This window comes from Amphibalanus amphitrite, unplaced genomic scaffold (assembly GCF_019059575.1).
Source record: "Amphibalanus amphitrite isolate SeventyFive unplaced genomic scaffold, NRLGWU_Aamphi_draft 000990F_arrow, whole genome shotgun sequence".
NCBI classification, from domain to species: domain Eukaryota; kingdom Metazoa; phylum Arthropoda; class Thecostraca; order Balanomorpha; family Balanidae; genus Amphibalanus; species Amphibalanus amphitrite.
The window spans coordinates 225,760-253,288 of record NW_024882484.1 but is presented as its reverse complement, the minus strand read 5'-3'; the positions used below and the strand labels follow the sequence as shown (position 1 = coordinate 253,288).

The 27,529-nt window shown below is 48.7% G+C and overlaps 2 protein-coding genes across 3 annotated transcripts; one reads left to right on the top strand and one right to left on the bottom strand.

Moving 5' to 3' along the window:
• Window positions 1-1,371: 1,371 nt before the first annotated feature.
• On the bottom strand, window positions 1,372-24,300 carry LOC122368921 (sperm-associated antigen 6-like). The gene is made up of 9 exons (XM_043343242.1): window positions 23,980-24,300; window positions 22,444-22,564; window positions 21,847-22,109; window positions 20,559-20,769; window positions 10,783-10,961; window positions 9,401-9,574; window positions 7,840-7,992; window positions 4,272-4,421; window positions 1,372-1,557 (listed from the first exon to the last, which is right to left on the bottom strand). The coding sequence occupies exons 2-9, from the start codon at window positions 22,466-22,468 to the stop codon at window positions 1,372-1,374; spliced, it is 1,341 nt and encodes a 446-aa protein (XP_043199177.1). The 5' UTR covers window positions 22,469-22,564; window positions 23,980-24,300.
• A 313-nt stretch (window positions 24,301-24,613) lies between these two features.
• LOC122368929 (CDGSH iron-sulfur domain-containing protein 3, mitochondrial-like) lies at window positions 24,614-27,455 on the top strand. Of its 2 annotated transcripts, XR_006254326.1 has the most exons (4): window positions 24,614-24,709; window positions 25,075-25,133; window positions 25,671-25,862; window positions 26,790-27,455. XR_006254326.1 is itself a non-coding variant. In XM_043343254.1 (3 exons), the coding sequence occupies exons 1-3, from the start codon at window positions 25,083-25,085 to the stop codon at window positions 26,967-26,969; spliced, it is 423 nt and encodes a 140-aa protein (XP_043199189.1). In that variant the 5' UTR covers window positions 25,075-25,082; the 3' UTR covers window positions 26,970-27,455. The 2 variants fall into 2 exon arrangements, 1 of the variants encoding a protein (XP_043199189.1); XM_043343254.1 differs by lacking the exon at window positions 24,614-24,709.
• Window positions 27,456-27,529: the final 74 nt, after the last annotated feature.

The following is a 27,529-nucleotide window of genomic DNA, read 5'->3' as shown; positions in this document are numbered from 1 at the left end:
GCGATGAAAAGTTAACTTCGTTCGAGTCAACACTGCAACTGCCGCAATCTGGAATCCGTAGTAAAAATATTATGCCGACCTTAAATGATACCCGGTTATTGTACTCAAACCATGGCAAGCAACGTGCATATGCATCAATACAAGTGCATAAAAATGCGCCATCGCACAACATTACCGCCCTCTTACACCCTTGCCGAAGCCATGTCAGCCTCCCCACATACGAGTGTGGAGGGGTCGAGGGCCTCGTGTCCCGAGTGTTTGCGCGTGCCCCGACTGCCGTACGGCTTCTGCCTCTCAGAACTGACAGAGGAGGCGGTCACGAGGCTGACCACGGGACCAAGCCGACCGCGGCTGGAGCTGGGCACGTCTATCCACTCCGCATCGCCAGTCATAGCCGCGGTGGGATGGAGAAAAAGACGGCCGAACCGATCACAAAAACGGCCGCCTTCACAAAATCGACAGCTTATAGCGTAGCTCCTTTTACCCTTTATAAGGCGAGAAGTGGACAGTTCTGGGAAGCACGAATGGATGTCAATAATCTGCGTTAGAATCAAATATATCTCAGAAGTAAGCATGCTGCAAATGCAACCAAAATGCGGACAAGCGCCTCTGTATGCGCGTCCGAATGGACACGAAACGAGACCAAACGCGAAAACCAAACTACATCAATAGCGACCAAAACGCAGACAGGAGAAGCGGGTCCCTTCCCAGAAACTAGCCCCGTGCTAAACGTGTACCCGACATAGTAGACCCACTGCGGCACACCCGCCACGCACCATTAGGCGCGATTGGACTACTTGTGTGTCTCCCAATGACGTCAGCAGCGCCCGGGCTGGCCGGAGAAGCGAATATATCACCGGGATCAGGTCACTGACGAGCGCGGAATACGGTCGCGCCGTGCAGCTATTCACGGAGTGCAGTACCGCGCAAAACATTACAGGCCGGGCGTAATACGCCAGAATTACGTAAATTAATGGACGTACTGTCTGTATAATTGACTCGCTTCGCCGTTATTAATTTTGAAGCGTTCCTTCGACGACAAGAATTTAGACCACTGCTGCAAGAGTCAGAGTTAAAAAGAGCTCCTGAAGCTAATAAATAAAATATTGTTTCAGATGCCGCTAGGAATTACGGTATTGACATTAACAGCTTGTGGTTTATTCGCAGCAGAATAACTAAAAGCGTTCAAAAATAGCCAGCGATCTTTATACAGCACAGGAGCTGCTATGACCATCACGACTTCATGGCTTGCATTTGAACCTGATGAAAGCAACCCAACGCCTGTTGTTGGTCTAGTTCTAGTTGAGCGAATGTAAGGTTGGATCTAACCTTAAAAGCTGGCACCACACCACAGATCTAGCGGCACCGCTGTCATCTCTCCAAACCGCAGCACCTTACCTTGCTGTACTGTCCGACGACGTATTTGAGTATGTTGGGCGGCGCCTCGTGCAGCAGCGGGTCCAGAGCCGGCATGTAGACGCACATCTGCAGCACGGATTTGAGCGTGCGCCGCGCCTTATCCTGCAGATCGTCGCTGCTGTCGGCACTCGTGTAGCACTGCAACAGGAAGGGAAAAGTGGGTTGGGCAAGTCAATCATAGTCAATTGAAGTCAATTCAGGAGGGTGCACTGAGCATGGTGTTTGTGTGTGCCTGTGGAGAGTTTGGATGCCATATGTGGGAAGTTCGTGAACGACAATGGGGTGTATGGAGATGGAGATGGTTAGAATTTATACTGATTGAAGGTTTCAAGCAGACCATGTGAACAAATATATCCCACAAAAACAATCATTAGATATTTTACTGTAGATGCTGCAAAGTGGCACCTGCAGCACCAATCGAAGACAAGTAGGTAGTTGCATTTGCTTTCAACACAAATGTCCTGAGGTGATATTCCACGAAGAAATTTCCAATATTTGCAATCTAAATGACTGTAATGACTAGAGATACGTAAGAATTTGCATTGATCATGCCATGAATAATGAAATAGGTTACATAATATGGTGTCGTCATTCCATTCGCTATCATGCATCAGTCTGGAAAGTCACATAACCACTTGACATCAGAATCTCTTATTCATGATCACTTCTCCTGGCCGAGGCAGCTATTCGGGCGCCCGAAGGCGAAGAGCTATCAGCGGCCATAATGTATACAATTTCGCAACTCGGGATTACTTGTCACAGCTTCGGATATCCTCTCGGTCAATATCCGAGCGCCCGGGTGATCCACTTCAGCCCACGCACGGACGCCCGTCATCCAGCAAGGACAATGCAAGGTAGGTGCTACTGACTGATAAGCTACCATGCGTGGGTGATTATAGGGAAATACCCGGCCGTCAACGGTGTCTCGGCGCTCAGACCCAAAGTGTGTGCGGACAGGTCTCAGGGGATATGAGCGGATTTGTATGCGGCCGTCCTTACGATAAAGTGGTTCTCAGAGTATGGGAGTCCCCGAGGCATCAAGAGCCTTTGAGAGAAGTGTCTGCGGTGGGATGGCAGAAAGTCCCGGCATTAGCCAGAATTATTAGGCATTGTGGAGCCCGTAATGCTTATCAATCCCTAGTGCGTTAGTGAATAGTGGTAATGACGAGGTTTCTGAATACGAGAGGCCAAAACTCACATGCCCGGCCATCTACCTCTACGCCCTAAAAGCGTCTCAAAGATAATGCTTCAACTTGACTTTGTCGCTGCAACAGAGATGAGCCATTGGAAATGAGGCAAATAATTAAAGGCAGTTGTTAAATTACCACCAATTATAGCAGCGGCCACAAATCCGCAATGCAACAGATTCTTCGTTTAGGCACTCTGAGTTACAAGTTGAGAATGATGTGCATAAAGCTCATTGATAAGAAATCAGGTGATGCTTCTAAGTTGGAACCATATTTGTTTCAATGTATCTAAATTCTGTTGGAGGAAAAGGGTCCAAGTAAGCTAAATTGTTCTGCACATCAATCATTTTCAGCCATCCCGTACAAAACCGACAACCAACTAATGTAGGAGTAACTTCATATTTTATGACAACAAAAACAACCCAAGATCATCTTACAAAGAACCCAGCGGCTTCAATTCAAAGTGACCTCTATATGGCCTTGAGGTCTACCAGCTTTGTGGTAGCCAGTTACCATTCTTTTGTGGACCAGGAAGGAAACAACTGAATCAACAATCGAAAACAACCCCACCGTTTGTCCAACAATTTTACAGCACGCTATCCAAACTCGCCGCTCAATTGAGGTCGCCACCGTGACCACTACCCAGGGCCGGGCTTTCCTGCAATAGCTCTTTTATAACTGCAGCGTCACCGTTTGTGGGTCGCCCGGGCCCCGGAGACGCGGCCTGGTTGACATCGAGGTCGGTCTGACAGACCGCTGACCCCTGATGACCCGCCAGGGAGCGGCTGGTGACACGGGGAGCCTTGACCGTCGCTCATAGGGTTGTGCGTCACGTGGATCCACGACATAGAGCAGGTTATGGCGAATAGATGGATTTTTGAGTTATGTAGGACACGTGCAATTAGTACCTACATGGAGCACAGTGTGACCGAGATGTGGAAATATCAAAAGAGCGAGCATTTGAGCAATGCGAGGTACATAAATGGACCTAAGATCAGGGCATGGCAAGATTAGGCACACAGGAATAGAATGTCTTGGGTCGTGCAGGGTACGAAAATGGAACGGAGACCGAGGCGCGGAAAATAGCATATAAATAGACATTCGGTGGTGCAGGGCACGTAAATAGAACGGAGACCAAGGCATAGAAAATTGCATAGCAATAGATGCAGGCTACGTAAATGGAATGGTGATGAACTCGTGGAAATATTACGATAGATTGTTTTCCAAATATGGTGTTGGCGGCTGCCCAGCGTCATATCCCGGATGTGATCAATCGTGTGTCTCCATAAGCTAAAAATAGATTCGTCGGCTTGGTCTGAAAATACTCGCGCAGCAGCTCATTTCTGTCTGAACAAACAGCAGTACAGGCAGATGAGCAAACGTTGCTCTCCCCAGGCTGCCATTATTGAATCGTCTACCACGAGGTGCGCCACCATGACGGAACCAATGCCAAGGAATAGGCCAGCCAGCCGCGCTAACGGTCACACGCCGCACGGAAGCTTGCATCTGAGGAAGTCCTCACGCCGAAAAATGGTGACCGTCCAGCTCGGAAGCGTGGGTTTTAAGAAAATGCGAGTCCTGAAGATCGTCGAGAGATATCAGATAAGCACCTTCAGCATAGCGACTAGCGTAACAGGTCATGTAGCGCCACACACTCGCGCTTACCTCGAGCAGTTTCGGAAAGAGGTTGGCCATCGCGATGGCTTTGGCGTGCTCGGGCGTATGGCGTCCGATCTGCCCCAGAGCCCAGACAGCCGCGCCGCGAATGTGGTCGTCCTTCTCCTCATTGAGGCAGATGGCCAGCTGGACAACGCCCTGCGAAACATAAAACAGACAGCGGTCAGTGAAAGAAGAGCTTCCAGCAATTCTTCAGCAGCTTTATTTATCACCCAGCAGTAGATCAGTTGCTTCTTGCTAGGAGAGAGTGAAGCAAGAGCTGAGGCTGCCTGACGGGTTCACTAGTTACACGCCCTATCTGTCTGCTCATAGCGCGTAAACGGTCGGCGCTCGGCCAGCACTCAGAGCCGCTCCGATTGCGAACGAGCGCTGCTGACGTCAATCGTCAGCAAATCGACCCTCATCTGTGAAACACATCAAACTTTCGCCACTAAACTCTGCGCCAAGGCCGATATTACGCCCCATTGGCAGTCACCGGCGGCGGCAGCGCAGTGCAGAATCATTGCGTTTGTTAGTGTCACTTCTGGCATTAGAGCGGAGATGAGATCGAATCAATCACGACGCTCGCTAAATTTCAGACATCGAGCTTGTCGAAAGTTAATAATCGTCCTAGATGGAAAACAAACGACTGGCCGCTACTGCTGAGTGAAACCAATAAAATGATTGATACAATTTATTGCAGGCAACGCTGCAACGAACATCGATGAAAAATTAAAATGGTAATGATGCAGTTGCACAGCAGTACGCAGAAGTGAAGCATTACGCGTGACATGTTAATTTAAGGATGCTTTGCGGCGGTCCTTTGAAGTAAACCTGCCGCCAAGTCACCAAAGCAAAATCATTCGTAACATTTACCTTCATTATGTAAATTGCATTTCACGCTCACAAGGATTCTCAGAAAACCGCATTGGAGATCAATAAGCAAGACGAAATATCCATGAAATTGGCCCGCTGTTCAGAGTTCACTTCATCGCAATTGCTGCCTGTCCAGGCCATGGCAAGGAAAGCAATATCACAAGTCAATGGTCAGCATCCTTCCGCTCAGTCGATTCCTCAGCATCAGCCCCCAAAGCTCACTTTGTCTGATCTTCTGTCTTAGTTGTCGTTGCATAACACTGTAAAACTCATCAAGTTGTCCTCATCTGTCTCAACACCTCCAGATGTCATGAAATTGGGATTCCGGAGCTGTTAATTCATCCAGAACTTGCGCAACAACTGTTGAGCCGCAGCGCCTTGCCAATAGGCGGGCGGGGGGGGGGGGGGGGAGACGGTGGAAGAGTGGCGGCGTGCATCGTCATTATAGCGGATGGTTTCATATTTCACTGGTCTCATATTTCATTGGTCAGGCTATGAAATGATTCCGATCAGTGTACTGTATCCGTTATATAACCTAGTGCAAGTGAGTGTTACTGGATAGCGGGTTGGAATAGAAAACGGCATCTTCTTGCTGATGAATTTGGTCGGAAAAAGGCAAATAAATATCAAATTATAATCGAGCATGAGGGATTGGAATTATTTTCATACGCAGCCCAAATGCTTGTAGCCGCAATAGATGAACCTCTCAACAGGTATTTAAGTTTAACTAACCTAATACTCGAAACGCTCAGTTCCATATGACACCTGTCCCCGTCCTACACCCGCTGGCAGTCCCGGTAAGACGCGTCCCAATCCGGTGAAGCCAGAGAGCGGCCGTCCGGTGTCCCAGCTGGCCCGGTGGAACTTGTCCCGCCCTCCCCGGCGGCGTGAGGAGCACCTCTGCGGCTTCCGCCCGGGTCAAGTGCAGGGGACCGTGTGACGCACGGACGAAATAAGCATTCAAAAATATTCAAAGAGTGCAAAATAAGAACAATGGTGAGGCAATGGTGAGCCAAGTTACAATGATTTACTGGTAAAATTTGAGAATAAAAAACTGCAAAATATGTGGTGTGACATCCAATCAACCCCAAAATATGATTCCTATAGAAAACTAAAACTCCATCCCAAATTTATTGTGGCGCGGCCGAAGAAATAGGCAAACTTGGCTCTCCAATAGAAATTAATTGTAATTTATTATAGGCTATCAAAACCAAACGACTTGGTTTGATCGATCAAGTCCATCTCCACCCAAAGGCGACTTTAAGCTGTGATAGATCCAAATGCCACACCACCGCGACGCATATATACGACCACAATTTTTCTTAGTCCGCCGAGATGACCGTGTCTTCCTCGCTTTACATGACGACGCCATGCCATCAGGTCATATAACCAATTCCTGTTTCTATGCATGCCAAAACCCGACACGATTGGTCATTATAAGAAGAAGCTCAGGATTGTCTGTGACAAATCGAATAATAAGGACGACATTTCCGTCTGCATTGGCTGACGTCAATGCCCAAAGGAATCTCTAGCCAATGAGGATGCATTAGTATGGATAACTTGTCCGCGGAATCGAATTCGGCCTTCGGAAACTACCAATCACCATCTGTGTCTTCTTTTAGCTGCAGAACGCTGTCAGTTGCAGGAAGAATAAAATGTTCTGCGTCGCAGACGACTCAAAACAGTCGCACAATTTCAGACAATCAAACGGAGCAAATGAAGACTGATGCATGTAAAAAGTTATGAGTTCATTAACTGACCAAACGCGTACACCTACGCCCTACGTCCCACTCATGTTCTAAAATAACAGTCATATGCGTCATTCTTTCGAAATATGTCAACTGCAGCCTACCCAAATTTAGTTTTCAAGGGTCTGATCCGACCGCAGAGCGCTTCAGTCGTCAGTGTGACTCAGTCGGCGGTAGGTACTTGATAGTCGATTGTTTAAGTGCACTGTGACAGTAACGGCGCCCGGTCGACGCACCGCCGTGAGCCGCCGGCTAATCCGTCCGACACCTCCCCAAAAGCTGAGGGCTCACATCCGGGAGGGACGTCTACACATGCGGGTCCGGCCTAGTGAGCAGTCTAGGTTTAGGACAGCATGGTTCAGGCGGTCCCAGCAGAACTAGGCACCACGGCCATCACCGATGTCGTCAGTGAAGCACATTTACCACAGCCGCGGTCACTAAGCGCCATCCCGTCCTCTGTTGGACTCTCAGACGGCCGTCCCCGCCCAGTGTGGTCTATTCCCATGCCCAATGTGGCCCCGTTTGACGACCCATGCGGCCATTCAGGGAACATGCGGGACGTTTTAGGCTCGGACGGACAGGGGAGAACTGGGGCGAATGGTTGAGAGACGCCACGCCTGTCGCCTATGAAAGGCACTGTCCACAGCGCGTTACCCATGACACAGTGAACAGAGCCTTACCCGTGACACGATGAACAGCTTCCTACCCGTGACACGATGAACGCACCGCCTTTTCGTGACACGATGAACAGCGCCTTACCCGTGCGACGATAAACAGCCAGCGTCTTACCCGTGAGACGACAAACAGTGCGCTACCTTATCCATGACACGATGAACACCGCCTTATTCGTGACACGATGAACAGATGAACAGCGCCTTACCCGTGACACGGAGAACAGCGCCTCACGACCTGGACAAAACCTTACCCGTGACACGATGTGAACAGCGCCTTACCCGTGACACGATGACCGACATGGCCAGCTGCTGTGAGTGGGCGGCCGTGAAGCCGAGTGCCATGACGCCCGGTAGCGCCACGTGGCCCTCGGAGCGGCCCAGGTAGTCGACGATCGACGCCATGCCGCCGGCATTGACAATGAGCTGCGCCAGCTGTGGGCAGGAACGGGATGAGGGTGGTTAATGAGGGATGGTGAAGGGGAGGGAGCCTGAGTGCCAAATGGGTTTTTGGCTTCAGGGATATCCCACAACCCATTTTCCCAATAATATCCGTTACTTTTAGCTCTATTGTGTTGTTTTTTTTCACAATCGCATTAGGAGCATATGTACACTGAGGAAGTCATGCGAGGGTAACTCTCCTGACTAAAGCCTGAAACAGACTCTTTCCGCAGTCAAGAAATTGCATGCGAGAGCCTATTCAAATATATGGAAGCACGCTCGCATCAATCGCACGCACCTTCCGCAAGCGATTGACGCGAGAAGAATTACAATGTATTTGAATAGGCTCTCGCATGCGATTTCCTGAACGCGAAAAGTCTGTTTCAGCCTTAAGACATTTGACACAATTAATATCAACGTTTGATCAAGAACTACATCAACGTTTGATATTTATTGTTTTGCATTGAAAAATGAAGTTTGGGTAAGTAAGCGGAGGCAAGATGATTGTAATTTGCACGTCGTAATTTGTTTTTCTTGACGCAACGCAATGTTCATTGTTGATCCTCCAGTAGATCCCATTTCTTTGAAGTCGTAATCGATCCGTATCTAAGCCACTCATCAAATCATCACAGCGTTCTCATATTGACGTCACAGCCGGACCAGTGTTCTTCTGATTTAACCCTAATTTCCGTCGGATAACGTAATTGGATCGCTTAATACCCTAATGAAACGAAGCTCCGTAACTACGCCACGAATCCGATACTCATCTGTGACCATCCGCCGCGCCCCACCGCAGCTAATTCCAACACTAATTCAGCCGGGCGATCATAAGCGTCAGAATGTCAACCGCAGGGCTGAGTGTTCATAAGGTCCTGCCGCTCTGCTGCCTGCTGGCAGCTGCTAAAACGCTTGGCTAAATCAGAATACGTCAGGGTCTACGGGTTTGATAAAGGTAGAAGGACGGACACGGAGTGACCTATGACCAATGAGGCACTTGAAGGAACAGTCCTTAGGATTTGGCTATTGCGGGAGATTCGTAGCGCTGACGGCGTGACGTCACAAACAATTATTTCATTTCAGCAATAGTGGGCAGTTAAAGCAGATGACATAAGCATAGGCGGCGGAAGGGGGGTGGCACCGTACCCCAATTTGATTTGGTCATTTTAACATTAGCCCTATGGGCGTTGCATGGAAAGAATGAGGCCAAAAGTCGGCAGTGACCCCCCCCCCCTCAATTGAAGGTGTTACGCCGCCACTGGACATATTTAAGCATCAAAAGCCCTCATCTGTATGGCACAGTCATGAGTCAATGGACATCTAATTTCCGTCGCTCCACCCCCCCCCCCCCCCTCCAGCCGTCAAACCCTCCGCCCTCCGTCTCCAAAACGACAACCAGTCTCACCTCCGGCGTGTGCTTCACAATCTCCTTGATGAGTCCGGCCGTGTTACGTCGGATCAGGTCGTCGGCGTCTTGCAGGCCGGAGAACACGTCTGGGAAGATCTCGGCCTCGACCACCAGCTCGGCCAGTGCCAGCGTGTGCTTGGCGATGTTGGAGAGGGCAGATAGAATCTGACGCTGCCGGAGAGAGTGGGGTAGGAGTTGTAAGACGTCAGACGTGCTTAAAATGCGGAGGGGATTCGAGTGCTTTGAGCATTACGGGTAATCGGTTGTTTGTTTTTGTTTGTTTCCTTAGGGTAAATTCTTTCGGAGCCCTGAAATAAGAGGATACGAGGAAGGAGACAGTAGGCTGAGGCGCTGAGCAGTTCGCTGACTTAGAGCACCACAGTGACTGAGCCCAACCCTTTAGAATAGAGATGGCACATACTGCAAGCCACTCAAACGGTTACCATATGCTCAATTTGGCCTGAACATCCTCCATGTGTGTCAAAGTGGGGGCGATTGTCAGCCCGACCCAGACAGCGGCTCGACATATATGTAGAGTCCTGACCGAGCCAATCCCCGCTATGAGCCCGGTTAGAGACTAGCCGCAGCTGCTGCCTTCAGACACTGACAAACGTGCTCTCATAAGGGGTATATTAATAGCTGGAGGCGGTTGCTGGGCCGTCTAGTAACCCCAACGACGGCGGCTCTTCATGATTGGACCGTCGGCGGCCGACGATGAAATGAAGCCCCCAGCACAAAAGAGAGCAAACACAAAGAATTGGAGGCATTTTGACGGCCTGGTGATTAATCGAACGTTTCGACGACATAGTGCGATCGATGTGAATTGTGAGCGCTGCCATGTGTTTCGGAGCACGTCACACAGCCTAATGAATGGGTCAGTCTGGCTTAGTTTGGATAGGATTTAAAACTGATAGCCAATGTACACAGGAAGGTAGCCTGCTGACATTTTTCGGTAGTGCATGAGTTCGCAAATGTTTGGTGCCTAATAGATAGTTGTCAGTATTTGGTTTGACTTCAGCCCACTACAAAATTACTGTAGTTCCGTTCAGTTACAAAGCAAGTAGCAACATATGCATCACGGCAACGATACTCCTTACATAAACGATAAACGTCTGGGAATGGACTGCAGTACTGAGCCGTCAAGATAGTAGTGAACAAATTTTTGAATCGGTTATCAACATAACCATTATAATCGTCGCCCTATAGCCAGGCTCGAAAAGACCAGCCATCGATACTGATTGTATAAAACTATCAACAGTCACCTATCGAGCAAGCTAAGCTTTACCCCCTGAACATTTTCATCTTGAGTCGGAACCTTTCTTCCATCGAGCAAACAAACACACAAGTAGACCTCGACGGAGCCTGGTCCCGCCACAGACCTTGAGTTTGGTGTCTGGTGAGGAGATGAGAGCGGCAAAGTTGGAGATGGCACCATTCTCGACCACCACGTGGGTCAGCTCCTCCGAGTGTTTGCAGATGTCACTCAGAGCTGAGGCAGCCACCCGCTTCACGCCAATCTCCGGCTCTTTGATACAGAGAACCAGCAGCGGCACGGCGCCTGGGGAGGAAGGACGGGATGGGTTAGGTAGGAAGTGGCGCATAATGGTGTCCGCAAATCATAGAAGTGAGGATCCTTTGAGCATGCCAAATGCTTCGAAACGGAGGTTTCTTTTGCTCGAATACCTACATTATGATATATTATAACTGCAGTAACTACTCTAAAAAAAAAAGAGTTTAAAATCTGTTGCGAAAAAGAACGACAGCGGTAAATCGTTGTGTACCTTCTTAATAATGTTGAGTGCAGACATTCGTAAAATTATGTCTTCAAAGAAAAATATTGCGAGCTAACGTTAAATGGCTCTCAAAGCGAGCCGTATTTCATTTAGAAAGCACCCAATGTCGAAGAACTTTCCTTTCGGCACCACCCAGTTTTGCATATGCCGGCATTCCAAACTAAGCCCAACTAATATATGGAAACCATTCGGCTAAACATAGAACAGCGAAACGCCACATTGCAACGGCCCCGTTGGGGTCACATTCCCCAGACGGCCAGTGGCGCTCAGGCTGGCTCAATATATCTCTCCAGTTTTATTCCTATGGGCCCGGCCGTTTAACTGCCACCACTGGCGCCGTTCTAAAACCGTCCCGCATCCGCTCCCGGTATATGTGAATGCGGAGCGCGCGGTGGGCGGCGGAGACGGGAGACAAAACGGACTCCGAGATGCTGCTGCAAAACACCGCCCCTCTTCAGATGACTCTCAATGGCCTCCGCTGATGATTGTTCGCTGGGCTCAAACGCCCCCAGTGCAGCGCGAATGAAAATGGAATGCGATGGAGTGAACTGGGAAGGTAACGGAGTCCGGACAGGGATGGAAGAGATGGAATATGAGTCGTGAGTTGAGAAATGGTTCATGCTCTGGCCAACAGTTGACGGCAGCCACTTAACGATGTTTGTTGGTTCTGGCAAGCAAGGCTGTCTTCTTGATTTCAGCAAAGTTCTGTCAAGTTGACCAGAACTTTGCGTGTTTATGTTTCAACTCCAAAAAAGTGTTCTCAAGCGCATTCACCCATGTTGCTGTGGGCGGAGGTATATAACGATACTAACAGGCTAATATTACTGCCACACACACACCATTTTATTACATTGTACAATGCACAAGTACCGATAACTTTGTCTCGAACTCGCACGCAGTCCAACCAAGTTTTGAATGGTGGTACCGGGTGCGACCGCAATTTGATTCACTTTACCAAGAACCACTGTCGCCTCACAAATTACCAGTTCATTTGGCCACGGTCGGTTTAAATTCCTTCGGCCACCGGAACCCGGTGACTTCCGGCTGTCTCCGGAAAGTACCGGTCGCGGGCCGAACAATAAAGCCCCAAACAAATGTACAGCAGTGGCGCTGAAATTGCAGCAGCGACGGCGACGGCCCGAGCGCGGAGGGGGGGGGGGCTAGAGCCGGGGAAGGAGTCGACGACTAGGTAAAAAGGTCGCACGTGTGCGCCGGTAGTATACCAAACCCTCTCTAGGGTTCTACCGACCGTCTGGTGGCGTCGAAAGGTCGTTCGACCCATCGGGAGCGTACCGACCGTGCCTCATCCATGTAGGTCGGTCATAAATACGACTGAATGACGTCAGCAGACCGCCGACCACTGAGGAGCTGGCCATAGGAAGGTCAGATGGTATGCCGGTCCGCGAGCTAAGGGAGTTTGGCAATTCGCATGCGACAGAAAAAGATCCAGTTCCTGTATGTAATGCATATCATTCCCCTGGAGTTATACATTCCACAAGCTACATTGGTCGGCATCAAGCAACAAATATACCCAGTTACGAATATATGTATGTAGTAACGCATACGTTTTAACATATACGCCACATGCGGACGCACGTGACATCATCGGGCTCACGTGTCAGCCCTGCGTTTGCATCCGTCTCTGATATATGCACATATCCATCGCGCGTGTCAAATGCATCGCGATAATGAGCAGATCCCGAGTCAACATCTCGGGATCAATAACACGACAGAGGTCATCTGAGCGGCCCCTCGGGGCGGCATCGTCTGGCTGCTCTGACCTAGAAGACAGCCGTAGGGGACGGACGTCCATCCGTCTACGCAGTCGACTGGGCGATCTGGGTCACACAGTCTGCCGTGATTGAACGGTGACGGTTCAGCACTGTTCCGGTGGGATATACATGCATAGAAGGGAGCGGGGTGGGTTGCTCACACTGCCGCGTTTGCACCATTGCATCGGTTCGGGTTTACTTAGGTACTGAAAAAGATACCGCGATGAAGAACTAGAACAGCAAACTGTGTGACCAGCTTGAGAGAAAATGGCGCAGATTCTTTGTTTGCTTTTCTTTTGCTGGTTTCGGTCCCATCGCTCTAGCGAGACAATTTCAGAGTCGGAAGGATGATACGAATGAGGGGGGATTGATCTGAGCTCTGTTCGGTTGCTGTTTTTATCAGCATGCTGTCGGTTTTCCCACATAAGGAAGTTATTGCTGGCGCTTCTTGGCCTCTCATTAGGCCACGTGAATTTGGCCAATGAGGAGCCAAGACTCAGCAGCATGCTCGCAGCCTGCTGATAAAAAACGCGACCGAACAGCGCCCTGGACGGCCACTTTGCATGCGTCGCCGGGACTGAGGCCGTCGCATGGACACTGGACAGGTCACCCAGCCCCGCAAGCGGTCACCCCGCTGTACGTGAGCCTGCTCCCGAGGAGCTATACTCGCGCCGGATGAAGGTAGCCGTCCAGCCGGGTGTGAGGCGTGGAGGAAAGGATTTGTGCGCCCTGAAGACAGATCAGAGCCCAGAGGGATTGGAGGCGCAAATTGCTATTGATCTGACCATTCGTTACGTAACGAAACTGACTGGTTATATCGGCAACAATCTGAATCAGAAAAGCAAAAAGTTTGAACAGTTCGTTACATAACTGTCCCCACAACTGTTCATGCATTTGCACCTAACAGTTTACTTCAGTAACAGTAACAGTTTACTAACAGTTTACTTTATTTCTAAAACCTTCTACCAGCTTTTTCTAACGGACAAGTCAATCGAACTAAATATTCCCACAAATAACACATTTTTGAAACGCGCGCCCACCGTCAAATACCTTGGTCTCTTGATCGACGAAGACCTAAAGTTTAAATCACATATCACTAAAATCACTAGTGTATGTAGTCGCATTCTTGGCGTGTTAGCTAGATCTAGCTACTACCTTAACAAAAAACTTCTTCTCTTACTGTATAATGCTTTGATTTTGCCTCACTTAACCTATTGTGCTGTTATTTGGGGCTCAAACTACGAGACTACTCTGAAACCCCTGGTCACGGTTCAGAAGAGAGCAGTCCGATTAATATCAGGCTCCCGCCTGCTTTCGCACACTACACAACTATTCAAAGAACTCAAAATTCTTAAGGTCACCGACCTTGTGAAATATCAATCACTTCTAATCATGCATGATTTCCTACATGAACGTCTCCCTCATCCCATTGCAAAATTTACATTATTTGATGGGAACCGACCAACCAGAAGAGTTATTCACTTTAGTGAATCAATTTTGAACAGCAGTGGAACAGAAATACCAAATTACAGAATCACAAACTATCGCCAGTTTGTGCTATTTTGCAGTGGTCCCTCCCTATGGAATAATTTGATTACTCCTAAGATACCTAACATCAATGACATTCCCCGTTCAAAGGGTCTTTTCAAGAAGTGTGTAAAAATACTGTTTTTGGACACCTACTAACCTGTGTATTGATTTTTGTGTTATATTTTATCATGTGTGTTTATCATATATAATTGAGGAAAAAACATAAATAAACTGTATCTTCGCCCACGGTGTGGGCACCTCTCATTAGCAGGATAAGGACAATGATTTTGCTGACGGATTGGCGATCCTTCCATATGTAGTTCCTACCATGTTTTGTTAGGATAGTGTTTCAGTGTGTGGCAGTGGGATATTATAGCTGTATTATCAGTATTAGGTATTTCTTTTCTTTTTGTTGTTGTTTTATTTTTTGTTGTTTTTTCTAGTTCACTTACTTATTCGTTCTCGTCACCAGTCTATATTTGATCAATGAAATTCAACGCGTCATGAGGTGTGGCCACGGGAAACCATGTAACCTTTACCACACCTCATGATGCTGATCATTCAGAAGCATTTGGGAACCTAACCACTCTATGTATGTAATCTATCCATTGTTTTAAATTCAGTAGAACGCTCCACGGTATGCTTCTTCTGCCGTTTGATATCTTCTCAAAATGATCACATTCTGCTGTTCAGTGGCCATTTGATTGATTACTTCACTCTCTGCTCCCCGTTGCTTTCTGCTCTTTATCTCCTATTCTCCTTCCTTCCAGCACCAGCTCCGCGCTCTGACTCGATGGTCCCACGATGAGCTCAGTGGCCCAGTGGCCCTGTGGCCTGACATCGCTCGGCTGCTGGGGACGGCGAGGCGGCATTGTCGGGACACCCAGGATATATGCTGACGATGTCCGTCTCTTCTGAAGACCTCTTCAGCTTCTTCGGTGGACCGCTCCTGGGCTCGCTGGATTCAGCCGGATACTGCGGCTGCAGTCTGTACTGCCGCCCTGCAGTCTGTACTGCCGCCCTGCAGTCTGTACTGCCGCCCTGCGGTCTGTACTGCCGCCCTGCAGTCTGTACTGCCGCCCTGCGGTCTGTACTGCCGCCCTGCGGTCTGTACTGCCGCCCTGCAGTCTGTACTGCCGCCCTGCGGTCTGTACTGCCGCCCTGCGGTCTGTACTGCCGCCCTGCAGTCTGTGCTGCCGCCCTGCAGTCTGGTCACCCTGGACCACTGGATTACCAACGCATGTGCTGCAAGCAAACTCCAGATATGAAGAGGCGTGGTGCTACCCTCGCCGACCAGCGAATGGCCTCGGGACCATTTTGTACGCACGCTGGCCCTGTCCAGATCCGCTCTCTGGCGGTGGTTTCGGTAGAGGCCGGGGAGCGGCAAATGCTCTGCAGAGGTCGGAGGAGGGAACAGGATCGTGGGCCAACGGTCGGTTCGGTGGGAGAGTGGGGAGGTCTGAAGACCATGCGGTATGCTGCGCTGGCGGCGGCCAGCCGCACCAGTTCACGGCGTCACCTGCCTGGATGCGCTTCATCTAGAGTTTCCTGCGAAAACCGACGTCACTGGTGTTGGTGCACTCAATAATAGTTCCGCTACGACTGACTGGTCGCCTGGTCTCCGGGCCGCCCGCGGAGATGCTTCGCCCGTGCAGCGGAAGGAGTGATATTTCCGATAGATCTACCTCAGCGGGCTGCACTGTTCGTCAGAGACTGTGCGCCATGTCAGTCTAGTGTTGACCGCCCTGATTAAGGCCTCTCACTCATGGCTAAGGACTGTTTGCCTGTGACACCGGGAGGTCTGCAGCGACTGAAGGCAACTTTATCTGCAGGTCGGCTCTGTTCTCCAGTGTCAACCTGTTTGTGCTGCAGTGACTGAAGGCAACTTCTAGCTACAAGTCGGAACAACAGATGGCGCTGAACCTGTCTGCGGCGGACGCCGTTGTCGCAGCTGAGCTAAACCTGCTCGCGACCTGGCGCTCAGTCTGCGAGCTGGTCCAACATGTGACTCCGGATTTTGTAGGTGGCGCTGTTATCGCTGATGGAGCGGTCCCGCGGCTGCGCTACTCTGTGTGCGAATTGGCCTGACAGGTAGTGCTGATTCTGCACACGTGTAACCCTCTCTCACGCTCTGCGGTTGACTGACACCAGCCTATAGATGTCGCTCTCGTCGCTTTGTTGATGTGCGCCGCCCTTCCCGGGCCTTCCAGTCTTGACTGCGGTGGAGAACTGCGACAAACCCAGTTCGAGATGGATGGTGGCCTCTGTAGTCCTGTGTTTCTGTGATCGTATCATAAATGGTGCTGCCTCCCAACCTTCTAACCACTAATCTTCTGCATTCTTCTAATCAATTCTAACTGTTAAACAAATCCTATCCTCACCTTTAGCCCCATGCAGCGCCATTTATTGATTCACGTTTCACTCAATCTCCCGATGCTGATCTCAAGTGCTTCTTTCGTTGATGATTAAATATATGTACCACCGGTGGACTCCGGGGAAAACAACAACAACAACAACAACTTCCAAGCTTTGTCGCCGAGGCTAATTCTGGTTGGAAAGGGGAGGATGTAATTAGAAGCCCAACTGCGTGTAGATGGTGAACAGTGATTATCTTAGCTTACACAAGTCTTTGCATTGTGGACTAGTTGAAAAAAGCCAGAATAATTGCCACAGAACAGCCTATTACTGCATGGTTTCTGTGTATAAGTTGTTCATCACATGGCGCTTTAGCAGGCATCCGATCTAAGGACCTCACCCTATTATAGCAAAAATAAGCCATACATGTCCGCGTAACACCTCATCAGCTCTCCATCTACCCAAGCCACCCATATAGCGGGTAGTCGGGTCACCCCTATCTCTCTCAAAAACACCTCCCTGCGTCCCAGCCTCCAGACCGCTGTTTGGCCTGGACGGACCGGCAGTGACACCCCTGTCAGGACCAGCCGACTGGATTAATTCGCCACCCCAATGACGTCATCACAGTAACGATCCGTCATCAGCGAATCTGCATCCGGCAGCCACCGCGGCCGGCGGCGCGGTGCCACCGGCGCTGGAGCCAAATACTGCCAAAGGCCGGGCCAGGCGCGGAGGACGGAGACATGAGGACTCATGATAATGGAGGAGGGCTAATGTTAATGGAATTGATACCTAAGTGACTGAAGTGACTGACTATAGCGTGTAAGTGACTTTTATCGGGTGATGATTCACCGGCAGCATGTCTAATGACTGCGGAAAAAGAAAACATTTGCGAACGTCATATCCGAAGAAAATAGGGAGTTTATCTCGAAGCTGACGGTTCAGTCGTTGACGTCAATGCTCAGAAATCTATGAACAAGAACAAAATCGCGCAGCAAGACCATTTATCAGCTCCTTCGATCACGAGCTTTGATGTCTCAGCCCCCAACGATTCATAGCTTTGATATCTGCTTGTTGTGAGCAGCGAGCACTGCTCCAACAACCGCAGAGCAGCGGTCAGCAGTCTGATGATCCCTCAGCTCATCCACACAGATCCACCCTGAGCATATGCTTCTCTTGGAGAGATAGAAAGGACCAAGAAGAGCACCTCAGGGCTCAGACACGACACCGCCCGGGTGAATTACACCCACCGGAGACGACCCCCCCCCCCCCCACCTCTCCGCCCTCCCCACCTCAGCCGTCGGATGCGGCCCGCGACAAATCGGTCAGCGAGAACCCCATCGTCTCCAGCATGACGTCACAGGGGGGTCTATGACGTCAGCGAGGTGGCAGTCGGCCATCGGGGACGGGAAGCCGAAGCTGTGCAAAACAGCCGGTCACGTGGTGCGGATAACGGTGAAGGAGGTGGCGAACGGGGAAGTCATGTGACTTGCTAATGGTGACAGAGACGGCGGTAGATCACCAGCCACGCAGTCGGACAGTGATCAGGTCGGCCAGCAGCTGTACACGTGCGAAATTGGCCCGCCGGCCAACTCTGGTGGCCCGGCAACACACTTGCCGCCGCAGGGGAGATGACGCACGAATGCTTCCGTAATAATAGCGGAATAAGTCATCGTCAAAAATAGCACCAAAACTGCCCAGAAGCAGAAGGAAGCTTAGCTAATAAAATTCGTGACGGGAAAGTTATACGCTTCATTCGCCTTCTTTAGTGCATCAACACTAATAACTTTCTTCCAATATCCGAAATTAGTTGCAGCGATCGATGGAAGCAAAACGAGCTGCACTGGAAGTATCGCAATTCGCCGAGTCAAGGGCAGTTCAAATATTCAAATAAAATCGCCGCATTCTAGTATGGTCACACCACAGACATGCGGCCGGCGCCCCTATATGAGGCCTTGGCCAGCGCCATATCATATGATCCTGAACGGGTCAGCGATGCCATTATGGCCGCAGCCAGACCTATGTGGCATGATAGCCAGCAGCAGATAATGGCGGCACAGAAGCCTATACACACGGATATCATACACCCGGATACACATTACACCCGTCCATAGGTGGACGGATGGACGGACGGACATATAAATAGGTGGGATGGGACGGTCACATACAGACAGAACGGGACGGAAGTCTGATGAATCCCAAAGACCGGTACGGGATCCGGCATGACTGGAAAAGGGCGAAGAGCCAAAACGAAAAGAGGAGTCGAGAAATGTAACGGGACGACACAGGACACCTTGGAAGACGGGACAAGACGAACCGGCGGACTCACTGCCGGATATGACAGGCATGGGTTATGGCCTGGGGCAGCATTGCGCCAGTGTCAGTGTACCGATGTGACCGGAGCTCATCATACGCCATCATGGCGCCATAACCGCGCTGATATGACGCCCGGTCAACATGGGACGCTATCCCGGGGGCGGCGGACGGGGCAGGTTAGATGGGGTGGAAATGGCAGAGGTGACAGCCGGCCGGAGATAGACGCAATCGCATGACCAGACGCGCAATAGAAAACGGGTGCAGGCGACTTTTGTAGGACAGTAAAGAGGTCACTTCAGGTTCTGTGATCTCAGGTCAATATCGAGTAGAAGAAGAGAGAATGTAAAATAAAATGTTAGCACGCAACGCAAATGTGAACGGCAAGCTCTACGGGCATTGAGCGAACACCCCATCCATATGATACTTGGAATCTATATTATGATTTTCTTCTCTAAAGTAAGCATAGTTTAGTTTCACAACGAAAGTCGAGCTCAGCCGACTACAAAATGATGCATGAGCCGAGCCATGCATTGCAACCAAATGGTCCAATGCTGATCGCCACATGCTCTGGCAACAGCCCGACACGTGCAATGCTGGATGCAATGCAAGTCTTGATTAATGAATTCAAACCTGCCAGGATGAAAACCACACATATAGCCCATTCCTGATCGCCGAAGCCGCGGGTAGGCGTACGGTGGGCAGCCACATGGCGGAGAGCACTTTTACTGAATATTCTGACCTTCTGCGCCGCACGCTGGAGGCGCGATAAGCTGAAAGGGATACCGAATATGAGCAAGTGTACCAATCTGCTCGCTACAGAAAGGGATCCGTATTCAGCCCGGATTGCAGCAACGGAGGAGTTGTATTTGTATACCCAAGGCGGCATTAGAGAAGGCCCTGCTGGAATCGGATCTTCTATCGAGCGCGACTGGCTATGTAACATATATCCCATCCGACCTCGCATGGCTGTATTCAATTGATTTATATAATGTGACCAGTAGTTACGCAATAATTGACTAGTTCTCTTACACAGCTTCTTACACCGAACTGCTCGGTGATCGAGTTACAAATAATGCCGAGCCTCAGACTATTCGCGGAGGATGTTCACTTCAGTGGGGGTCGGCTCGGGAGGCGAGCAGTGAGCACGGCTCTAGGTGCTATCGCCACGCCACCTATGGTCTCAGTTTCATTCAAACCCGGGTCAAGCAGTGCCCTCTGTCCGTAGCCTGTCCAATGTTCGTACTATCGTCTCAGTAGGTAGCCACTTTCATCAACCAGAATCACCATCCTCAGTCGATGGGGATACAAAGAAAACCGCCCATGTCCCCCCCCCCCCCCCCCCGGCAGTCCTTAGCATTTCTCCCAGCATTCGCTCCCGGCAGCACTGACCTGCGTCCACCACGCTCTGGGCCAGTTCGGGGCTGTGCCGGGCCACATAGCCGATCGCCCACGCCGCCGACTCCTTGACGTTCGGGTCAAACTCCTCCAGGCAGACGACCAGCGCGTTCAGGCCGCCGCTCTCAATCACCGTGCGAGCCAGTTCGACACTGTGCTTGGCCACTGCGCGCAGCACAAAGCAGGCCGACTTCTTGTAGAAACGCTGCCAAACAGAACGGTGTAAGAGGATGAGTGAGGTTAAGATGATGGGTGAGGGCGGATACTACACGTCCGATAATGCAGTGTTACGTGGAAAGGACACTGTTCCTCAGAATCGTGTTAAGAATGTGAGAAGGATGTGGCCCGGTGAGCCGGAAAAACAGTCGGTGTTGAGTATTCCTATTCAGAGAAAAATGACTTCTGGTTTCAAAATTAATATTTCCCAGGATTGCGTTGGATTCACTTGCGTGACGTAGAATGGTGAAATGAAAACATTTGGAGAAACTACAACAGTCCAACGAAATATCTGGTTGCGGCATCCGATATTGATGGATAAAGAACGGAACAAAGCATGCTAGCCGAATCTGAAGTACAAATAATGCAGGCATGGTTTACAATGTAATTATAGCAGTTAAATTTATCATACAAAAAAAAACATTTTAGCACGTCATAATCCCAGTTGCGTCAAAGGCTCACGAAGCAGTGGTTCGTTACCACGGACAACCGTACAACACACCATTAGAGAACCTGAGACACATCCTGGTACTGAAATGAACCAAAGCTAGTCAGCTTACAGCGGACAAAAACGCGTTCCTAGAAAAAGACTTAGCCGAGCAAAAGGTCACCGCTACCAAAATAAGATTCCTTTTATCCTAGAAACATGGCAGCCCCGTGAGTGAATTCATTTTATTCTTATCGAAACACACACAGTAATTTGTTTGCCAGACGTTGTCGCTTTGCGCTATCATGGCAAAATAATGCATTTTAAAAGTAAGATAGTAAGATAGTCAGATAGGAAATTACGAATTTTAAAAGTAAGATAGTACATCGGCGGCTAGTTTGAGCCGGGTCACACGCATTCGACATGGTTTCGGCATGGTTTCACCAGGCGGTTACAGTTATTCGTAAGCCATTCAAGTAACACAACAGCTTTCTGTTAAAACCTACGATATCCGTCGGTATCCCGTTAACGTGCTGGCGATTCCTGTAGGTCAAAAGCAACTCCAGCAAACAAAATATGTTCAATGCCCATCCATTGATACCTAGCCCAAAGAAACAAACCCCTCGTGACGTGACTCACATTTTGGACGGGCACCTGCGAGATGAGCTGCGGCAGGATGTTGCTGGTGACCAGCGTCTGCGCCAGCTGCTGGCTGAAGCTGGCCAGCTTGCCCAGCGCCAGGGCGGCCGTCTGCTGCACGGCCGGCACCACGTCCATCAGCAGCGGATGCAGCAGCGACATGACGTTGTTGTCGTGCAGGTGCTCCATGTTCTGCGGTCGCGAGGCCAGGTCGGCCACCGTCTGCACGAACTGCAGCCGGGACTTGTTGTACTGGTCGAACGCTGCCGGGATCGGACGCACGGTTGTGTAAGGCGGAGTGCTGGATAAGGGGGAGACTGTGAGCCCGTCAAAGAAAGGGAACTATGGAGTGGAGGAGAGGAGAGGAGAAATGGGACTGGCTACGAGATACAAAATTTGTCCACTCCAGGTCAAGCCTGGCAGGGTTCGTATAGATACAGTTTGCAGCGATGGGTAACGACAATGAATGTAAATGACTTAGTACTTACCACTAAAAAATATCATCGGTGTTTGCTACCGTAACTCAAAGTTGATGGGTGAAGATGCGAAAAAATGCATATGGTCACGCTGGATTTCGTTTCCGTACTGACTACTGACCTTGCTCTATGAGTCGTGCCGCCATCGTTCTGGCGCGGTGACCCTCCTGCAGTTGTCAGTTCAGCAGCTCCGCGCCGTTTGGCCAAACACGGCTGGTCGATGAATCCACCTCACAGCAGGGCTACAACAACGCATATAATTATATATCAATGGTCTCATTGTCAACAGATTTTTATGTCAGCAATGAATGATGAGTTAAGACTTAGACACATGGTAAACTCATCAAGCAACGACACATCATGACTTATTCATGAGTATGTTTTAGGCGCCAAACAGGAGCAAACTAATCCTGTGCGTGGGGATACTAGCCCCCGCACAGGTTATTGTAATAATGGTCAGAAAGGATGACCTGACCACATTATGATAGAACCCGAAAACTATGATAGAAAAAGCAGAGAGCCTTCCGATATAAGTCAATATCAGTTTAGCCACGGCCTCTAGCACAATAGGTACTAGACAACAAGGCCATATAAGACTGAGACTGAGACTGGAGGAGTTCTATACCTTGGACTGGACAATAACTTAGAGGCTGCAATCTGCATCACGCTTATCAATCACGAACATCTTAGTAAACACAAACAGGCATATTTTATGATGCTTATCCCTCGCCCGTATAGGGGGATTTCTTATTATAGGGGGGGGGGGGGTCGAACGGACCCCCCCCCCTCGGTTTTTCGCGAATAACTCGCGTAAAAAGCGGCCGATCGCGACGAAACTTTCAGTACCCTCGCGTTAATCAATTTTACACCTACCCTGAAATTTTCATGACCCTGACCCTAATGACCTTTGACCTGTGACCTACTTTTCGAGACCATGTTTGGCCGGAATCGCGATTCGGCGTATGTCGGCTCGCATTAGCCGCGCGTTTGCAGTCTTTTCGTGGTTTCAAGCGTTCAAACATGGGATATGATGTTGCTCCCATGCATTAGGGTGGGTGTCAAGGTGACCGGAAGGTCAGGTCAGGTCATTGACCTTTGATGACCTCGGTTCACTTTTTCGAGTTTTACATGTTTCTAGGCCAGTTTTTGGAGCTGAATTCGAATTAAGCAACCATATGAACATTTACGAAGTAGTTTTGGCACCTTCGTAACATGTTACGAAGCTGTCAGAGGCGGCTGCCACCTACTAGGAATACCCGGCTGGTTGACCTGACCTGACCTGACCCGACCTGGCCTAAATGCATGAAGACATCATCTGTGATCAAAACTAACATGATATTCGTAATCGGCACCCCGAAAAACCCATTAGCAGCCACGCTTTACGACTTTCTAACAGGTCCCGATTTCCCCGACTTTTGGGTCATTGACCTGACCTGGAAGGTCAACCGATGACCTAGGACCTTAAAATTGGGTATCATCGGCTTCCTCTCGTCACGGGCAACACGCTCGTTTTTTCCGCGAAGCTCTAGCTCGATCAGGGGCGAAACGGCAAGGGGGGGTCCAACGGACCCCCCCCCCCCCCCTTATACGTTCGCGGCTGGAAAAACACCAATACGGGCGAGGGTTAAATTCAACAAGTAGTAACGAAACATAATACCTTTCGTTTTTTAGCGAAATATGAAAACAGGCCAACGCTGGAAACTTGAATTCAATCACGAAATCTTGCACGAAATGTTTACATTTTCTGCTCTTCAAGAGCCTTAAATATTAGCAATGCTCATTTAAAGATGAGGCTTAACGTTTAAACTTTCACAAATTGCTTTTGTAGCAATCAAAAACTTCTAATATTATGAATTTTGACCTGTTTTTATGTACAAAATTAACATTTTTCTTTAAATGAATATAGGTATCTGCGTATAAAATATGCCTGTAATACTTCAAATACAACGCGACCAATACCAATGTGACTGGGTTTTATAATATTTTGAAGTGAGTAAATGTTTCATTTTACGTCACAGAAATTTACCTTGTTGAAGCAACGAAATGTCTTCAAGAAAAAGTTGCAATGGGTTATGGTCACTTTGTATAAGATAATTGATTTCCAGGTGTATTAATTAAATTTATTTGCTTAACTGTAAGTGGTAAACGTATTTAAAGTAAAAACTTTACCTTAAAATTTCACAAACGAAACTTCTGATTCGTCAATATGTATAACATCATTAAAAATAATATGAATGTGCACATTCTAATCCACAGAAATTCATGTAAAACAAATGCATTACAAAACAACTTATGAAAACAACGTTATAAATTCAAATACTGATACCTACCTGTCTGTGTTTATTCAAGGCAGATTGCGTTATTTATTTTTGCCTTCTATTCATATTGTAAGCTTGGCTGTTGCTTTGTGTTGTCACACATTCTAAGTGATTCTAAGTGGTTACTGGTTATCCTAATTCAATTATCATATTTATAAAATTCAATTGAATTGTTTTTTTTTTCCGATTGGTTAAGTACCTACACCTAAAGCAGGCAAGTTGAAGTGAAGTGCTGGTCCACGACCCATGGTATTAAAGAACCTACATTTGCTCATTTTATTAGAGTTGCTGCTGTAGATTTCATTGAAGTCCTCAGTTTTTTTAGAATAGATAGGTATTCTCAAAAAACCTGACGGCTGACTGCGAGTGGAGTCGCCTCTAACCCCTGCACGTCATGGTTAAATGGAGGTATTAACTGATTTCTCAATTTGCAGGTTCAACCATGCTATCTGCCAGAGTTGCAATGGTTCAGGTCCTCCGCTCCCTCTCCTCTGTAAGTACTTCACTGTTTTGTATAGGCTTTTATGATTTAAATACAAATCCTGCCCAATGGATGTTAATAAGGTACCACAAAAATTAGGTACCTATTTCAACTTAGCTATGAAGACTTTCACAGAAAAGCCTAGGCTCTTCTTAAAGATTCTTTTTATGTGTGGCTACTTGGGGGATGGATTTGACACAAGGGAATTGCCACGTCCCATGTGTTCTGTAATCTGTATTTAATTTTTCATTCAACACCTTGCCTGGAAGTTATTTCCCGTTTGGCATTCATGTAATGTGTGTGTGTAACCAATAATGCAACAGTTTTTTTTTTGTTTTGTTTTATGAATTGATGCTTCAGTCAATTCTTTTTATTTGAGAAAATATCTGTACGTGTAATTTTCCACCATTTTGGGAAATTGTTGTTCACTGGTTAGCATTATAATGTTATATTCCTTAATGATATTCACAATGCAACATTGATATGCAGCAGGAAATTACTATATATTCTAAACCATTTCCTACCCTCAAATAGTTTATTATGTTTTAGAGCACTCCTGCTGCTTGTAAATTCCGTCTTCCGGAAGAGGCAAAGCAGGAATTCAGTAATCCCGCCGCCAAGTACACCACTGCTCAAGATATTCCAGAGAAGGGGAAAATCTATGATAAGAAACCATTTATGATTGAAGTGAAGAAGGGAAAAACGTACATGTGGTGTGCCTGTGGGCATAGCCGAAAACAGGTGAGTAATTCACATTGTGGGTCATGCGGTCATATATTTTGTCGTGAGAGCTTTGAATTGCTCATTGCCTAGTGATCCTGCATGCACAAATCAACAGATTTTTTGGTTCACAAGTCATAGATATGATTTATTGCTAAGTGGCTTGTGGTCATTGAGTTGTTTTGTTTGTTTTTACCTTATTACATGCCTTGGCATCTCACTCGCTCATACGAAGGCTGAGGCATATATTTATTCCTACGCACGATTTAAGCCATTGAAGCGATACAAATTAAGACTGTGTGCGAAATTTCAGTGGACGTTTTGCATAAGAACCTGAATAGCATGTATTCAGTGTCGGTCGGCTGTCCCTCGGATGTCTCAGTACGGCTGATATCAATTGTCCCGATATCAGAGGACAGGCGGGTCTGTTTGTCCTGCTGTCGAGGCCCACTAGCTGTCGGGTGGTTCTGGTCGCACGACATTATCGGGAGGCGGTGATTGTGTGTGACTTCCGGGCATTGAATGAAGTGGTATTGTACCGTGAAACGTGCACATCTGAAAGGATGTTCAAAGCTGTTCATTTTGCGTGTTTTCCTTTGCAAGTGAAATCGGTTGCTTCAGACGTCGTGAATGCAACTTGTTCATTTGAACAGTAGGAAACTATTTGCATTGGAGCTATTGTATTGCATTCCAAAGGTAATTTTAGATGACTTTTTTCGTCGCATTTTTTCAAAATATGGTATCAGGGCAGATATTACATCACTGGCTCTGCTGCCCCTGTCCTGTAGCCCAGGCGTCCATCCCGACTCCCATCTCCACCAGCCATGAGACCTATGCAGTTTTACCTTCCCTGCACCACACACCCGCCTGCCCGGGGCTATGATGACCAGTCGCAGCGGCCCCAAAAACTGCCCAGTCACTGTGTGACCTTGCAACTCGCGTTCGCAGCCCCTGTGCGACGGCAGCCACCGCAACCCATTCAAGGCCATCCAACAGCGGCCGGTGAAATACGTGGCGGATGCGGACAAGGAGGTATGGTTCTGTATGTGCAAGCAGACCGACCACCGGCCCTTCTGTGACGGCTCGCACAAGCATCCCGACGTCCAGGCGGCGGTCAGGGGCCACTGAGACGTCCAGTGTCCCATGCTGGTGTCCCGGGGCTGATGGAGTTGTTGGTGTAGTGTCTGTCCTAGAGCTGAGTATGGTGAGGAGTGGTTGGTATATGCTTCAGGAGAAGCCTGACAGTGGGAACTTGATAGCAGGAGGGTGAGTGCTGATGTGAAAGCTAGATACATGGGTGCCAATGGGGAGTTACTGCCGGGAAAGTGTTGAAATGAATGAGACATGGATGAAATCGTGGTGTGATTGTGCTGTTTTGATACGATTTTAGATCCGATATCGTGATGGATGTACGATCAAGGGGGGAGGGGAGGAACGCGGGACGAAGTACGGTGAAAAGTGATAGATATTTTGAATGTGGGGAAGATGTATTATCTGTCATTCTATTACCAGTATTGATTCTCTACATCGTAGATCGACTCAGTCGTTAGTGTCACTGTGTGCCCATTGCATAGGTATGCATCTTCCGAAAACAATATACCGTCAGCTGTCAAACACCATGTCTTGGGATCAGAATTGAGCATAATGTGATGGGGTGGCGAGTGGGAAAGCGGGTCTTCTTTGCGGTT

Excerpts from the sequence above, each read along its gene's own strand:
- LOC122368921 (XM_043343242.1), bottom strand. The coding sequence starts at position 22,468 with ATGGCGGCACGACTCATAGAGCAAG. Across the intron at positions 20,770-21,846 it reads CGCAGGTGCCCGTCCAAAAT|CGTTTCTACAAGAAGTCGGC; the intron begins GTGAGTCACGTC and ends TCTGTTTGGCAG. Across the intron at positions 10,962-20,558 it reads CCAGAGCGTGGTGGACGCAG|GCGCCGTGCCGCTGCTGGTT; the intron begins GTCAGTGCTGCC and ends CTTCCTCCCCAG.
- LOC122368929 (XM_043343254.1), top strand. The coding sequence starts at position 25,083 with ATGCTATCTGCCAGAGTTGCAATGGTTCAGGTCCTCCGCTCCCTCTCC. Across the intron at positions 25,134-25,670 it reads TCCTCCGCTCCCTCTCCTCT|AGCACTCCTGCTGCTTGTAA; the intron begins GTAAGTACTTCA and ends ATTATGTTTTAG. Across the intron at positions 25,863-26,789 it reads GTGGGCATAGCCGAAAACAG|CCCCTGTGCGACGGCAGCCA; the intron begins GTGAGTAATTCA and ends TCGCGTTCGCAG.